This window comes from Colobus angolensis, unplaced genomic scaffold, assembly GCF_000951035.1.
Source record: "Colobus angolensis palliatus isolate OR3802 unplaced genomic scaffold, Cang.pa_1.0 Scaffold299, whole genome shotgun sequence".
Lineage (NCBI taxonomy): Eukaryota > Metazoa > Chordata > Mammalia > Primates > Cercopithecidae > Colobus > Colobus angolensis.
In genome coordinates this window covers 3,603,502-3,619,804 of record NW_012116254.1, presented here as the reverse complement: position 1 = coordinate 3,619,804, position 16,303 = coordinate 3,603,502, and the positions used below count along the sequence as shown (strand labels likewise).

General features: G+C 38.3%; 1 protein-coding gene across 1 annotated transcript in view; it reads left to right on the top strand.

The window, feature by feature from the left end:
* The window catches only part of PIAS2 (protein inhibitor of activated STAT, 2), a 108,162-nt gene that overhangs the window by 2,805 nt on the left and 89,054 nt on the right, over window positions 1–16,303 (top strand). Inside the window, exon 2 of the mRNA XM_011949352.1 lies at window positions 13,842–13,950. Coding sequence (XP_011804742.1) covers window positions 13,842–13,950 — 109 coding nt within the window. The remainder of the gene's footprint in view (window positions 1–13,841; window positions 13,951–16,303) is intronic.

The following is a 16,303-nucleotide window of genomic DNA, read 5'->3' as shown; positions in this document are numbered from 1 at the left end:
GGGCCGCGGCGAGCCGGCCCCTGAGTGCTGCCCGTGGTCCGCACACCTGGCGCGGGGGACCGGGGAGCCCTCCGGGAGGGTCACATGGGGACCCGACATCCCGGTTCGCAGTGAGGGCCGAGGTGGGATGCAACGTTTGATCTCCCACCTTCACCGGGGTGTACGTGTCTGTGGCGATTCGCAAGTCTGCATGCTACTCACTTGGTGGAGGACTGTTTTCTGAAAGGTAAAGTTGCGTTTAGGAATCTCTCTTCTTATGGCTGATGCTACTGTTTAGTCAGGTCTGTCACGAGAAAAGGCCCCTCTCCCACCTATGCCTCCTAACATCTTCGAGAGGAGCCTGGTGTTTGGGGAATCCTGCCTTCAATAATCGGCCTTAAACCTCGATGTTTTCTTAGTGCTGTAGTAAGAAATCTGCAAAGTCTATGTTGTGAGGTTTGTGCACCCCTTTTACTCCTGAGGAAAAATGATTTTTTCTTCTTAGCCTTAAAACAAGATAACTTTATTGTTGATAACCTTTGTATAGCAGAGGTTTGGAATAGGGCTGTGACGGGGGTAGAACAGAAAAGATTTCCCCCCCAGACTGATAACCTTCAAAGTCCTTAACTAAAACAAAACTAAGTGTGACGAATGAGATGGATTTATTTTGTGTGTATCGCTGAATTACTGGCGACATTAAATGAGACGTTTACAGACGGAAACCGTGATTTTTTTTTAAAATGTATTTTACAGTAGAGATGAGTGTAAACTTGAAATTAAATTTACTACAACTCGTTTGTGTAACACTTATGATGTTACGATTTCTTTTTCAAATAAGGAAAAGGAATCCGGTAAAAGGTTCAGTTTTGTATATTTATTGTTTTCCGCAAAGGATGGGATGGGGGAAGGATGTTGGCTGGTTACCTGCTTAGTGGACATGAGCAAAAGAATGTATGTTATGCTCTAAACGGAGATTGTTGGAGTTTGCACAGTGCCTGCCATATTCCCTCCTATTTCAAAAATAATTATTAAGTTCCCAGTAAACACATATTAATACATGTTATGCCCCGTAGTAGTTTATGCAGAGAACCATGATTAGGTAAAGGGTGTTCATATTTGATAAGTGTAAGGGTTTTAGTGGCTCGGAGCCCCAGCTGTAGAGCTTTTAACACCTGTGGAGCTTTTGAAACAAGGAACCCTGAGCCTCACCTCTGTAAATTCATGCGTTAGATTTAGGATGGGTTGAGAAGACTGAACTCTGAAGTTATATTCATTTTTACCTGCCATCTAGTTTTAATTTTTGTGTAGTAACAGATGTGTACAAGTTTTCTAAGTTTTTTTTTTCGTTGTTAATGAAAACTTTCCAGGATTTTTATTAGACTTTTGTGAATGTTATTGGCCAAAGCTTAATGTAAAGCGGAGAATTTACTCGCTCTTTATAGAGCAGAGTAAAAGCAGTCAGTGCTCAGATTGGAGTGCAACTAGCAACTGGAAAGTGGTAGAAACCAAAGAAGCTTTTTTTCTCTTCCTTTCTGTCTTCCTCTCTCTTGTTTTGTGGATCAGCTTCATTCTCTCTTCCTGTAAATCAGCTGTCTTTACTTGCATTTGTTAGAAGATGGCCCCTCTCCCACAATTCGTATGAAGTGCCCAACAGAGACTAACTGGGGAGAATTTTCAGAGGAGGGAGGGGTACAGGCTGGGCACATGCAGTAAGCATCATCTGCTTTTCTTTGCCTTAACTGCTCTGTGCAGACCCACGTTACCCTACACTTGAATATGAACTGTATATCGCCCCTACATCCCATTACAGACCATAATGATGGTGATGGTATATACCCATTTTAATATAGTGGTTATTCCATGCCTGGTTTTGGTCTAAGCATTTTTTCTATACTTAATTCTCACAATTTTTTGAAGAAAACGAAGCACAGAGAGGTTAACCTGACCTAAATCACACAGCTCTCATGAGACTTGAAAAGCTGAGATTTTTAATCTTAGACATGTAGTTTTAGAGTCTGGGCTTTTCAGAGCCCGAGCTACACTGCTTTGTTCTGGTACCTTGGGGTCTAGGTGGAGCTTCTAGCCATCATCCTGTGATTGATCCTAAATTAAATGATTGGTAACATCCTTCTTGTGTGACATAATAAAGGAAGAAAAACAGACTGAAAAACTGAATAGAAAGAAAAGGGGAAGAAATCTTGGATTCTCAAAATGATGGTCCTTGGTTCAAAATATATTTATTTGTGATGGTCAGAGTGATGGTCAAGTAAATTATAGGACTAGGAAAAATTATGGGCATTAGTTTGTTGGCTAACTTCTTGGCAGTAGAGAAATTGGTCACCCGATCTGGATGCCACATATTTGGCTGCTGATATGCCACAGAGAAGATTTTCATTACCCTTCCAAAACCACTTATTTTGGACAAGTATAATCAGAGCAGTTCACATCCTGGCTAGTGCTGTATCTATACTGGAGGTAGGGAATTTTGGGAAAGGTCATCCTCAGTGTGGTTTGGTGACCCTTGTGCCTTTGCTTTTTAAACTTGTATGTGTGTGTGTGGCGGGGATGGAAGTGGGTTGGTTATTAGATGAGGCAACTGTTAAGGGGTTGCCTGACCATTTCAGTTTTGGAGACTGCTGTGTGAGCCGGTACCAGAGATCTTGGCTGGTCATAGCAGAATATGGCAGCTCTATACCTTGTTGCTTTTCAGTCCAGGTGACCAGAATACCAGTCTACCTCTCTTCCAGTTCTTCTGGGAGAGAGAATCTGATTGGCTGAGTTTAGGTCAGGCTCTACTTCTGTTCTAATCATCTATAGCCAGGGACTTAGAGTCAAAGCACACAAACCTAATCAACAGATTATCCTGATGGATTGAAGGAAAGGAAGTGGGGAAGTTCTCTGAAAAGGGAAAATATGGCCTGTGTACTCAAAGATGATTACAATAATGTGTTATATATTAGAAGCTTTCAAGGTACCAGAGAAGAAATTACCCAATTCGGCTGGGCGCAGTGGCTCTCGCCTGTAATCCCAGCACTTTTGGAGGCCGAGGCAGGCGGATCACAAGGTCAGGAGATCGAGACCATCCTGGCTAACATGGTGAAACCCCATCTCTACTAAAAATACAAAAAATTAGCCGGGTGGGGTGGCGGGTGCCTGTAGTCCCAGCTACTCAGGAGGCTGAGGCAGGAGAATGGCATGAACCCGGTAGGCAGAACTTGCAGTGAGCGGAGATTGCACCAGTGCACTCCAGCCTGGGCGACAGCGAGACTCCATCTCAAAAAAAAAAAAAAAAATTAGTTCGCCAGTTGCTTATTTATGGCGTCTATGTTGTTAGGAGTTGAAGGAGTGATTAGTTTGTGAATGAACAGATTTTGAATTAATGAGTTGTGAATTAATATGGGACAAGATCATAAGATTTGAGGCCTGAACTTCTATCACTGCCGCCTTGCTTCCTCCTTCAAAAATGGTCTGGAGGGCAGGGTGTGGTAGCTCACACCTGTAATTCCAGTGCTTTGGGAGGCAGGATGATGGCTTGAGGCCAGGAGTTCTGGGTTACAGCTAGCTCTGATCCTGCCTCTGCACTCCAGCCTGAGCGACAGGGGGAGACCCTGTCTCAAACAAGTCTGTAGAAGAGCTAAGCACAGGGATGGAGGAGAGCAGGAGTTGAGTTTCTGGAATCACTTACCTCTTTAACCAGAGCAGCTTTTTCTTTACCCTTATATTTCCCTTCCAGTTGCATGTTTCCAATACTGTGATCTGCTGGTGGCAGTCATTCACAAAAAGGTCCCTGCTACACTTTAACCTGGTTAATCTACTTTCCCTACTTCTCATCACTCAGTGGGGAGGAGGGGGATCTGTTGTAGTGAATTTTTTTTTTTAAAGGATCTCCCTTCTGTATTCCTCATCCCCTTCTTTTCATGCATTGAGAATTTATTCTGTGTGTGTCTCAGAATGAGAGTGAATGTGCACGTGAGAATCTGGTTGTGCATTTGGCCTGAGAGCCAGCGATAACTTTATCAATAGATACTGGGTAAACCAGAACATTTACCAAACTGGGTAAATTTTTTTGTGTCATAATTTGAAGATCAGATTTGGGTCTTTCATGCTAAGAAGCTTAAGTAATTCTGTAACAGAAGGTTTTCTGTCTGGAAGGCTTAAATGTTTGGTTTCCTTACACCTACCAGGAGTCACCATCTTGATAACTCCAAGTGCTGTTAGGATGCAGAGGGAGAATGGGAAGTTAATGGGAGATTTGAGGTTAGAGGTCCTCATCATGCTCCTCTCCCCATTTATTGGGCAGGGATATAAACTAGTAGATATGATAGATATAACAGAATCTTCCATATGATTCAAAGCTATTATGGGATGCAACAAAAATTTCCAAGGCTTCCCCTGAGATCATGTCTATGAAAGCACGTTCGAAACAAAATATATTTAATTTAAAGTGAAATAGGCTGGGCACAGTGGCTCAAGGCTGTAATCCCAGCGTTTTGGGAGGCTGAGGCGGGTGGATCACCTGATGTCACATTTTTTATTCTCTCATTTCCATTTCTCATGTTTTTTAAATGAAAGCAATATTTGTGCAGACAGTACTGAAAAAATTCAAAATAGTGAAAGTCTTCCCTTTTCCATTAAGTTCCACTCCCATTATGCTTTTAACCATTTTTTGTTTGTTTGTTTTTTGTATTTTATTGTTGTTCCAAAAGTCTAAAAATATTATACCATGCCTTTCTCTCTCTATTTTTTTCAACTCAAAAAAAATGTTTCTTAACTCTTTGGTAGATAAGAAACTTAGGTCATTTTTCTACCTGTCCTAGACTTTGATTTCTACCAGTTACATTTTTGTTCCTAATTTTGCTGTTATTTTTAACTTTTTATTATAAATTTCTGTTTATTGACCTATCACTTTTAGACAGTACATTTGGCCCTTCATGTCTGTGGATGACTTTGGTTTCAACCAACCTTGGATCAAAAATATTCAGGAAAAAAGGATGGTTACATCTGTACTGAACATGTACAGACTTTTTTCCTTGTCAGTATTTCCCTAACATTATAATATAACAGCTATTTCATAGCATTTGCAGTATATTAGGTATTGTAAGTAATCTAGAAATGATTTAAAGTACATAGGAATATGTGTATAGGTTATATGCAAATACTATGCTGTTTTATATAAGAGACTTAAGCATTCTTAGATTTTGGTATCTGCAGGGAACCCTGATACCAACCCCCTACAGATACTGAGAGACAACTATGTTTCCTCACTTCCTGGTCTTTCAGAAAAGGATATAACACCCATCCCTTTCCTTTTGGGATTTAAAAGCCAAACCTTGCCTTTGTTTTTCCCTCCTCCCCTCCTAGCCTTTGTTTTCTTTTTTCCTTTTTTCTTGAGACGGGATTTTGCTTTTGTTGCCCAGGCTGGAGTGCAGTGGCGCCATCTTGACTCATTGCAACCTCCGCCTCCTGGGTTCAAGTGGTTCTCCTGCCTCAGCCTCGCGATTAGCTGGGATTACAGGCGCCTGCAACCATGCCTGGCTAATTTTTGTATTTTTAATAGAGACAGGGTTTCACCATGTTGGTCAGGCTGGTCTCAAACTCCTGACCGCAGGTGATCCACCCCCCCTTGGCTTCCCAAAGTGATGGGATTACAGGCATCAGCCACTGCACCTGGCCCCAGCCTTTGTTTTTTGTTAGTACTATTACATTGTCAAGATTTACAGCGTTTATATAATGTTTTGTAACTCTTCTAAAGTTTTCTGTGCCTCTACAGGAAAATTCTAGAAATTAAGTACTAATGGCCACTCTTGTCATGTCAACATATGTATGTTGACATGAGTATTGCTTACTGTAGAACCAAGTACCGTGGAGCCATAGAGGAACTTTACTTCTGTTAAACCTGTGATCCTTAAAAAATAAATATAACAAAATCAGCCAGGCACAGTGGCTCACGTCTGTAATCCCAACGCTTTGGGAGGCCGAGGTGGGCGGATCACCTGAGGTCAGGAGTTCGAGACCAGCCTGGCCAACGTGGTGAAACCCTGTCTCTACTAAAAATGCAAAAACCAGCCAGACGTGGTGGTGGGCACCTGCAATCCCAGCTACTCAGGAGGCTGAGGCAGGAGAATTGCTTGAACCTGGGAGACGGAGGTTGCAGTGAGCCAAGATCATGCCACTGCACTCCAGCCTGGGCGACAGAGCGAGGCTTTGTCTCAAAAAAAAAAAAGAAATATAACAAAGTCCTGCTTGAATGAGGAAGGCTCACTGAAGTTATTTTTAAAATTTAGTATTATAGTGGATTCTCATCTTGTAACCATTCAGCTTTTCTTGGTAGACTTTCTGGAGTCTTGGCTTGCCTGTTCTAATTTTGGAAGCTTTGTAGACCTGTTACCCAGCTGTCATCCAGGGATTACTTCACATTGTTCTCCTGGGTTAGATCTATTGTTATTTGGATCCCATGTTTTTCTCTTTTAGATACTTTTTTTATTTTACAGGAATACAGTAAACTATTGAAGACTTCCTAGTTCAATAGTTGTTTCTGGAAGGATATGCTGGTGATAAACTTTCTAAGTTCTTGAATGTTGAAAATGGCTTGTCTTTGTTCCTGATTGAAAGTTTACATGTGTAATTATAAATTCCTCAGAGCTTTGAAAGCTTTGCTGTGGAAATTTAAAATACTTGGTGTGCTAATGAGAGGTCCATTGCAGATCCGATGGTTATTCCCTTGTAGAAGATTGTAATCTACAATTGTAGTCAACAATCTATGGCATTTGTTTACATTCTGGAAGGTTTCTTTGATTTTGTCTTTGAACTTTTCTTTTACAATTTATTTCAGTAGTTATCTTTAATTTATAAGAGCTCTTCTATCATCTTTTTCATTTTTCTTTTTAAACAGCAACCTGTCCTTGATTTATGGGAAAATACCTTGAGTTTCTCTGATGCTAATTTTTCTAGAGTTCTTGAGACACTTCTCTGAATTGGTGACTCTAATAGTGGGTTTGTATTTAGGTATACTATACTAATTTTCGTCTTTTAAATATTTAAGTTATTTGATAAGTACAAAAGTTTGTAACAGGTAAGGTGTCTGTAAACAAACATACATGTAATTACTAGCCAGTTTACTAGTTCATTAGTGTAACTTTAGCAGAGTGCCCTTTCCTGATCATATCCGCTGCAGCCATGCCCGCCTTCACCAGTGAGAGTAGCTACTGGGCTGAGTTTTGTATTCGTCTTTCCTTGTCTGTCTTTATACTTTTAATATATATGCATAGGTAAATTTATTTATGTTTTATTTTTTTTTTTGAGATGGAATTTCGCTCTTCTTACCCAGGCTGGAGTGCAATGGCGTGATCTTGACTCACCGCAGCCTCCTTCTCCCAGGTTCAAGCAATTTTACTGCCTCAGCCTCCCGAGTAGCTGGGATTACAGGCATGCACCACTATGCCCGGCTAATTTTTTTGTATTATTAGTAGAGATGGGTTTTCACCATGTTGGCCAGGCTGGTCTTGAACTCCTGACTTCAGGTGATCCAACCGCCTCGGCCTCCCAAAGTGCTGGAATTACAGGTGTGAGCCACCATGCCCGGCCATCCATATTTCTTAATCCAAATGTTTGAAAATGAAGAAAAAAAAATTGTAAATTTTTGCCAAACTTATCTTACGGAAAAACCTTGACCTGCACTGATATTGTAATCTTTGTTGATCTCACTTAATGTGAATATTTCTATGTTTCACTGTAGAGATTCTAGGAATAGAATTGCTGGTATTTAATAAGAATATGTGCACATTCACCAGTATTGGATAATGTCAGATTATCTTCCAAAGAAGGTGGTGTCAGTGTTTGTTCTCTCCAGCAATGCAGAAGGTTTCATTACTCAGCTTTCTTGCTAACATCTACTTTTGTCACACTTCAAAAGGTTTTATTGGCTGGGCACGGTAGCTTACGCCTGTAATCCTAGCACTTTGGGAGGCCACGGTGGGTGGATGGCTTGAGACCAGGAGTTTGAGACCAGCCTGGGTAAAATGTTGAAACCCCATTTCTAACAAAAACAAAACAAAACAAAATTAGCTGGGCATAGTGGCCCACACCTGTAGTCCCAGCTACTTGGCAGGCTGAGGTGGGAAGGATCACCTGAAGCTAGGAAGTCAAGGCTTCAGTGAGCTGTGATCATGCCATTGCACACCAGCTTGGGCAACAGAGTGAGACCCTGTCTCAAAAAAAAATGTTTTTACCCATAAGTATAAAATACCACCTTTTAGTTTTCATTTTCTTTTGCTAATGAGTTTGAGCATCTTTTACTATACTGATTAGCCATTCTTCCCTTTTCTCAGATTCCTATTCGTGTCTTTTGCCCATGTTTGTACTAGATTTTTTAAAAAAATTATCTTACTGATTTTTAATAGTTTTATTTTTAATTAGTATATTTATATTTAATTATTTTTAATAGTTTTATTGAAACTATTTAATAGTTTTATTAATAGTTGGATGTATGTGGTGCACATTTCTCCTTTCAATTGGGCTCACTTTTAAATCATTTTTATTTTTATTTTCATTTTTTGAGATGGAGTCTCACTGTTTCCCTGGCTGGAGAGGAGCGGTATGATCTCAGCTTACTGCACCTTCCGCCCTCAAGGTTCAAGAGAGTCTCCTGTCTCAGACTCCTGAGTAGCTGGGATTACAGGTACCTGCCACCACGTCTGGCTAATTTTTGTATTTTTAGTAGAGACAGTGTTTCACCATGTTGGTCAGGCTGGTCTCGAACTCCTGACCTCAGGTGATCTACCTGCCTCGGCCTCCCAAAGTGCTGGGATTACAGACATGAGCCACTGCACCCAGCTTTATGCATTTTTTGATGTGTAGAAGTTCTTAATTTTTATGTGATTGCATTTATCAGGCTTTTCTTTATGGATAATGCTTTTGAACCTTGTTGAAGAAATTTTTCAACAGAGTTCTTGAAGATATTTTCTGTTATTGTGAAAGTGTAAGACATAGTTTTTTTGTTTTTTTGTTTTTTTACCTTTTCTCATTTAAGGTTGTAATACACCTGGAGTTGATTTTGTATACAGTGTGAAGTGGTGACCAAGATGCGTGGTTTTTCTTCAAAGAATGATAAATTGTTCCATCACCTTTCGTGCAAAGTTTTTTCTTCACTGGTTTGGATGCCATCATTCATCTGTGCTTGGGTTCTGGACTCTGGGCCGTTAGTCTGTTTTTATAGAAATTGTTAAAAAGTTACAGTGACTAAAACAAGATGATTATGCTGCTAGCACAAACAAACTTCTTGCCTGGTGAGGTGGCTCAAGGCTATAATCCCAGCACTTGGGAGGCCATGGTGGGAGCATCACTTGAGCCAGGAGTTCAAGACCAGCCTGGGCAACATGGTGAGACCCCATCTCTGTGTAAGATAATATTTTTTATAATAAAATACCAAACTTCTTTTGATATATAGCATACACATAGAAAGTATACAGATCATGAAATTATAACTGGATGAAATTTCTCAAAATAATCATCAGGCAGGTCAAGAAAGAGAACATTACCAGCACTCTAAATATTCCCCTCCCCAGTAGCTAACCTCATTCTTCCAGAAACGACCTACTATCCTAACTTTAACAGATTAGTATTGCCTGTTTTTGAACTTTATATAAATGGAACCTGTACAGTATATATACAGTCGCCCCTTGGTATACCTGGGGGCTTGGTTCTAGGACCCACCCTCCCAATACTAAAATCATGTGTACTCAAGTCCTGAAGTTGGCCCTGCAGAACCCATGTATAGGAAAAGTGGGCCCTCTGTATATGTGGGTTTCACATCCTGCAAATACTGTATTTTTTATCTGCATTTGGTTGAAAAAAAAATGTGTATAGGTGGACCTGCGCAGTTCAAACCAGTTGACAGGATACAGTTGACCCTTGAATAATGCAGGTTATTGTTATTGGATAATGGTCAAAGGTCAACTGTATTCTGTTTCTGTATATGTATTCTGTTGTTTCTGCCTTTCTTTCGTGTTTCGTTTGCAAGATTCATCCCTAGTGTTGTCTGCAGCTGTAGTTTGTTCATTCCCTTTTGCTAGTGATATAGTAGAGTTCCAGTTGCTCCATATCCTTGTCCATCCTTTTGATTTTAGACACTGTGGTGAATGTGTAGTGGTTTTAATTTGCATCTCCCTAATAAGTAATAATGTCAAGCTCCTTTGAATGTGCTCGTTGGCCATTTGGATTTCTTTTGTATAGTGGCTTGCCAAGTCTTTTGCTCATTTTTATATTGGGACATCTGTCTTTTCCATACTGATTCATAGGAGTTCGTTATACATCCTGGAAACCATCTCTTGCTGGTTATGTTTTGTAAATACCTTCTCTTTTTTCCCCTGCCTTTTGAGTCTTTTCAGAGTTCTGCTGGACTTTTAACCTCTCCATTGCCCTTTCCCATTGGCAAATGTCTCTGGGGAAGGCATCAGGAAACTCAGCTTTGCAAGCTCTCCTTCTTTTCAGAGTCTTGGTGTCTCAGGTCCTTACTGCCTTTGTAGTGCTTCCTGCATTCAAACAGATTTTTGTTTTTTAATATTATATTCGGTTGTTAAGCTCTCACAGGAAGAGTTGGTCTGAAACAGTCTAGTCAGTCATTGAGGGACACAGAAGTAGCATAAGTCCTCCTGGCTTGTGGTTGTTCAAGGAACTTCTTGATTGTTTGCTTCTCCACATAATTTTAGAATCATATTTTCATGTTATACACCTCCCTCCCATACACATACGTCTTGTTGGTATTTTGATGGGAAATGCATTGAATCTGTACATTAGTTTGGAGAGAATTACATTTTGCTGCTAAGTTTTCTTAACCAGGATCATTGTAATCTCCATTTCTTTAAGGTTTTTTTTACAACGTCTATCAGTAAAGTTTTGTTATTTTCAGTTAAAGTACTGCAAATATTTTGTTAATTTCTGACAACATTATTTTTATAGCAAATCATAAATATCAACTTTTTATAATTATACTTCGCTGTGTATAGAAGTACAGTTTGGCTTTGCATAACAACCTTGCTATACTCCTAATTGTGATAAATTATCTTTAGATTTCTTTTGGATTTTTCTATGCAGACAGTCCTATCTGTGAATAATGACCTCTTTGTTTCCTCCTTTCCAATTCTTATGCTTTTTTTTTTTCTTTCTTTTTCTTGTCTTAATGTGCTGGCTAGGATCTCCAGTACAATGTTGAATAGAAGCTGTGATGGGGGCATCCTGATCTTGTTCCTGATTTTAAAGGGAATGCTTTCAAAGTTTCACAGTTAAGTATAATGCTTGCTGTAGGTTTATTATAGATAATCTTTTCAGGTTAAGGATGTTCCCTTTCTTAGTTTGCTAATTTAAAAAAATCATGAATTTTATCAGAAGCTTTTTCTGCATCTTTTGAGAAAATTATGTATTTCTCTTTTGTAATCTGTTAACATGCTGAGTTATATTAATTTTTTCCCAATACTTAAACAAACTTTGTGTTGCAGATATAAATTCAACCCTGATCTATCTGTTCCTTTTTTTCATTGGACTCAGTTTGGAGATATTTAATTTAGGATTTTTGTCTCTCATAATGAGTACAACTAGCTTATAATTAAAAAAATATACCTTTCCTCCTCTGGAAGAGTTTATGTAACATTAGAAAGATCTGTTTCTTAAATATTTAGTAGAACTTGCTCATAAAATTATTACTATTGTTTTCTTTGAGGAATGCTTCAATTACTTTGGTTGTAGGACTGTTCATATTTTCAAGTTTCAAACCTGTTTTAGTAGTTCATACTTTTATAGCAAGTTCATTTCGTCCACATTCTTGAATTTGTAGCATTTAGATGTTAATCTCTTATTTTCAGGTACTTGTAGTTAATATCCCCTTGTCTTTTTTTCAAATACCTTTTTTCTTCTTGATAATTTTTGGCCAAAATTTTGCCAGTTTTTAAAGATTTTTCAGAGAATCAAGTTTTTGATATTGTTTATGCTCTTTAGTGTATCCTTCCCCTGTTTCATTAATTTTTGCTCTTCTTTTCTTTTCTTGTATTTCCTTTGGAGTTCTGTTTTTTTATTCTAATTTCTTAAGTTGGATGCCTGTCATTAATTTTCAGCATTTTAACCTAGATGTTTAAGATCATAAAATGTCTGTGTATTGCTTCCTTGTTATATGTTTTGGTGTGTAATATTTCCGTTATTTTACTTGTGTTTTTCTGTTTTCCACTGTGAATTCTTTAACATGAGCTATTTAAAAATTTAATTTTCAAACATATGAGAGTTCCTGTAGTTGATTTGGCTATTGATTTGTAATTGCATTTTGGTTAGGCAGCATGTTTGTGTGTGATGTCAGTTGGTGTGTATAATGCCAATTCTTTGAAATATGTTTAGACTATTAAAAATGTGATCCATTTTAATAATTTTTATTTGTACATGAAGAGAATATTGCCTGGTTTTTGGTACAGTTTTATGTATGTCCAGTATGTAGGCTTGTTAATTATGTTGTTCAAATCTCATATCTTTATTTTTTATTAAGAGCAGAGTTAATTTTTTACTAGAATTTTGTTTTATTTTTCATTTTTCTTTGTAGTTCTATTGATTTTTAAACCATATTTTAACATTATTACTAGCACATGAAAGAACCATAATCCTGTAATCTTAGCACCTTGGGAGGTTGAGGTGGGAGCATCACTTGAGCCCGACAGTTTGAGACCAGCCTGGGTACCATAGTGAGACCTCCATCTCTTTTTTTTTTGAGACGGATGGAGTCTTGTTCTGTCACCCAGGCTGGAGTGCAGTGGTGCAATCTCTACTCACGGCAACCTCCGCCTGCCGGGTTCAAGCGATTCTCCTGTCTCAGCCTCCTGAGTAGCTGGGACTACAGGTGCCCGCCACCATGCCCGGCTAATTTTTGTATTTTTAGTATAGATGGGGTTTCATCATGTTGGCCAGGCTGGTCTTGAACTCCTGATCTCAGGTGATCTGCCCACCTCGGCCTCCCTAAGTGTTGGGATTACAGGCGTGAGCCACTGCGTCCGGCCTTCTAGATTATTTTTGTTTTTGTCAGTTTTGCCTAATTTAAAAAATTTTGCCTCACCCTTACATTTTTGTGTCCTTTTATTTCAGTTTTATCTCTATCGAATATAATGCCATTGAATTTTAAGAAAATTAAAAATCTAGTCTGATAGTCTTACTCCTTACAGTTTTTAAATTAAACTTTTAATGAAGATGATTGTCAATTCACTTGCATTTCTAGGAAATAATACAGAGACATTCTGTGTACTCTTTCTCTAGTTTTTTTCAGAGTTAACTTCTTAAAGACCTTAGTACAGTATCACAACCAGCATATTGACATTAACACAATCAAGATATAGACCATTTTATTACCACAAGGATCCCTCCCTCCAAAGTATTGTCATTTTATAGTCACACTTGTTCCTGTCTCATCCAGTTCCCTCACTCTCTAGGGCTCACTCATCTTTTTCATTTCTATGATTTTTATCTTTTCAAAAATATTACATAAATAGAATCACACAGTATGTAACCTTTTGGGTCTGGCTTTTTCATTCAGCATAATTCTGGAAGTTCATCCAAGTTGTTGTGTATAAACAGCTCATCCCTTTTTGTTGCTGAATAGCTTTCCACGATATGATTTCACTATAGTTTGTTTAACCATTCACCTGTTGAGGGACATCTGGGTTGTTTACAGTTTTTTGATAATTATGAATAAAAGTGCTATAAAGATTTGTGCATAGGTTTTTTTGGTAAACTTATACACACATCTTTCTCAGAGATAAATGCCCAGGAGTGCAGTTGCTGGGTTGTGTGGTCATTGTATGTATAGTTTTTAAAGAACTTGCTAAACTGTTTTCCAGAGTGGCTGTACCATTTTACATCCTTACCAGCAATGTATGGAGTGATCCAGTTTCTCTGCATCCTCGCCAGCATTTGGTGTTATCAGTGTTTTTCATTTTAGCCATTCTGGTAGGTATCTAGTGATATCTCAGTGAGGTTTTTATTTGCATTTCCCCAATGGCTAATGATGCTAAACATATTTTTGTGTGCTTATTTGCCATCTGTAATATCCCCATCCATGACATGTCTCTTTGTGTCTTTTGTCCTTTTTCTAATTGAATTCTTTTTCTTTTCCTGTTGCGTTTTGAGAGTTCTAAGTATATCCTGGATAGTAGTCCTTTGTCAGATATGTGTTTGCAAATGTTAATATTTTCTTTGCATCTGTTGATTGTCTTTTTATCCTTTTAAAGGAGTCTTTTGAGTAGCACAAGTTTTAGTTTGCGTGAAGTCTGGTGTGTCATATTTCCTTTTATGGATCTTGCTTTTAGTTTCAAATCTAAGAACTCTGCCTAGTCTTAGATCCTGAAGATTTTCCTGCTTATTAAAAAAGAGTTTTGTGGTTTTATTTTTACATTAGACTCTGTGATCCATTTGGAGTTACTTTTGTATAAGGTATGAGACTTAAGTGGAAGTTCATTTTTCTGTCTATGGATGTCCAGTTGATCCAGCACCATATATTGAAAGACTTTCTTCCACTGAGTTAATTTTACACCTTTATCAACAATTATTTGGATATATATGTATATGTCTATTTCTAGGTTCTGTATTCTGTTCGCTTCATCTGTGTGTCTACCTGCCCACTAATAACCACGCAGTCTGTCAGTCCTAGCTAAGTTGTAACATGGAATAGATTGATTCCTCTCCCTCTGTCCTTTTTAAAAATTGTTTTGGCTCTTCAATTAATATTTCTTTTGCCTTTTCATACACATTTTAGAATAAGCTCATCTATATCTACAAAAATCTTGCTGGAATTTAGATACTAATTATATTAAACCTATATATCGGTTTGGGGAAAGTTGACGTCTTTACTATGTTGAGTTTTCCAATCTGTGAAGAATTTATTTATTTAAATTTTCTTTTCTCCTCTTTTTTTTTGTTTTGAGACAGAGTTTTGCTTTTGTTGCCCAAGCTGGAGTGCAATGGCACGATCTCGGCTCACTGCAACCTCTGCCTCCCAGGTTCAAGCGATTCTCCTACCACAGCCTCCCGAGTAGCTGGGATTACAGGCATGTGCCACCATGCACGGCTAATTTTTTTTGTATCTTTAGTAGAGACGGGGTTTCTTCATGTTGGTCAGACTGGTCTGGAACTCCTGGCTTCAGTGATCCACCCACCTCAGCCTCCCAAAGTGCTGGTGGGATTACAGGCATGAACCATCATGCCCAGCTTTTAGATTTTCTTAGACTTTTTTTATTCAGTGTTTTGTAGTTTTCAGCATATAAGTCCTGTACATGTTTGTTACGTTTTTACATATGTATTTTAATTTTCTTTGGAGTGTTATAAATGGTGATGTTTTTAACTTATTTTCACATGTTGATTTTTAGTGTATAAAAATGGGATTGGTTTTTGTGTGTTGATTTTATATCCTGGGACCTTGCTGAATTCACAAGTTCTAGGAGTTGTTTTGTAAATTTGTTGAGATTTTCTATGTAAACAATCATTCTATCTACAAATATAGTTTTATTTTTTCTTTCAACTCTTATTCCTTTTATTTCCATTTCTTGTCTTATTCTGCTAACCAGAACTTTTAGTACTATGTTGAATGAGTGGTGATAGTAGACATCTTTGCCTCAGTTCCAATTATTAGAGGGAAAGCAATCTTTCACCCCTGAGTATAATATTGGCTTAATTTTTTTTTGGTAGACCTGTTTATCAAATTGAGGAAGCTCTCCTCTGTTCTTGTTTTTGTGGGTTTTTAAATCATGAACAGGTGTTGAATTTGTGAAATGCTTTTTTCACATTGATTGATTTGATAATATGATTTGTTTTTTTGTAACTGTTAATATGATGTATTCTATAGATCTCAAAACAAATAGATAAGACACAGTGAAAATGCTGAGCAGCAGTGGCATATAATGAACCAGCCTTGCATACTGGAATAAACTCCACTTGGTCATGGTGCATAATAACCATGGTATTTAATTCTTTTTATATGTTGCTGAATTTTATTGGCTCATATTTTGTTAAGGAGTTTAACGTCTATATTCATGATGAATATTGGTTTGTAGTTTAATTTATTTATTTATTTATTTTTTTTTTTGGGACAGTTTCGCTCTTGTTGCCCAGGCTAGAGTGTGATGGCGTGATCTCGGCTCACCACAACCTCCGCCTCCCAGGTTCAAGCGATTCTCCTGCCTCAGCCTCCCAAGTAGCTGGGAGTACAGGCATGTGCCACGGCTAATTTTGTATTTTTCTTAGGGATGGGGTTCTCCTTGTTGGTCAGGTTGACCTCGAACTCCTGGCCGCCCACTTCAGTCTCCCA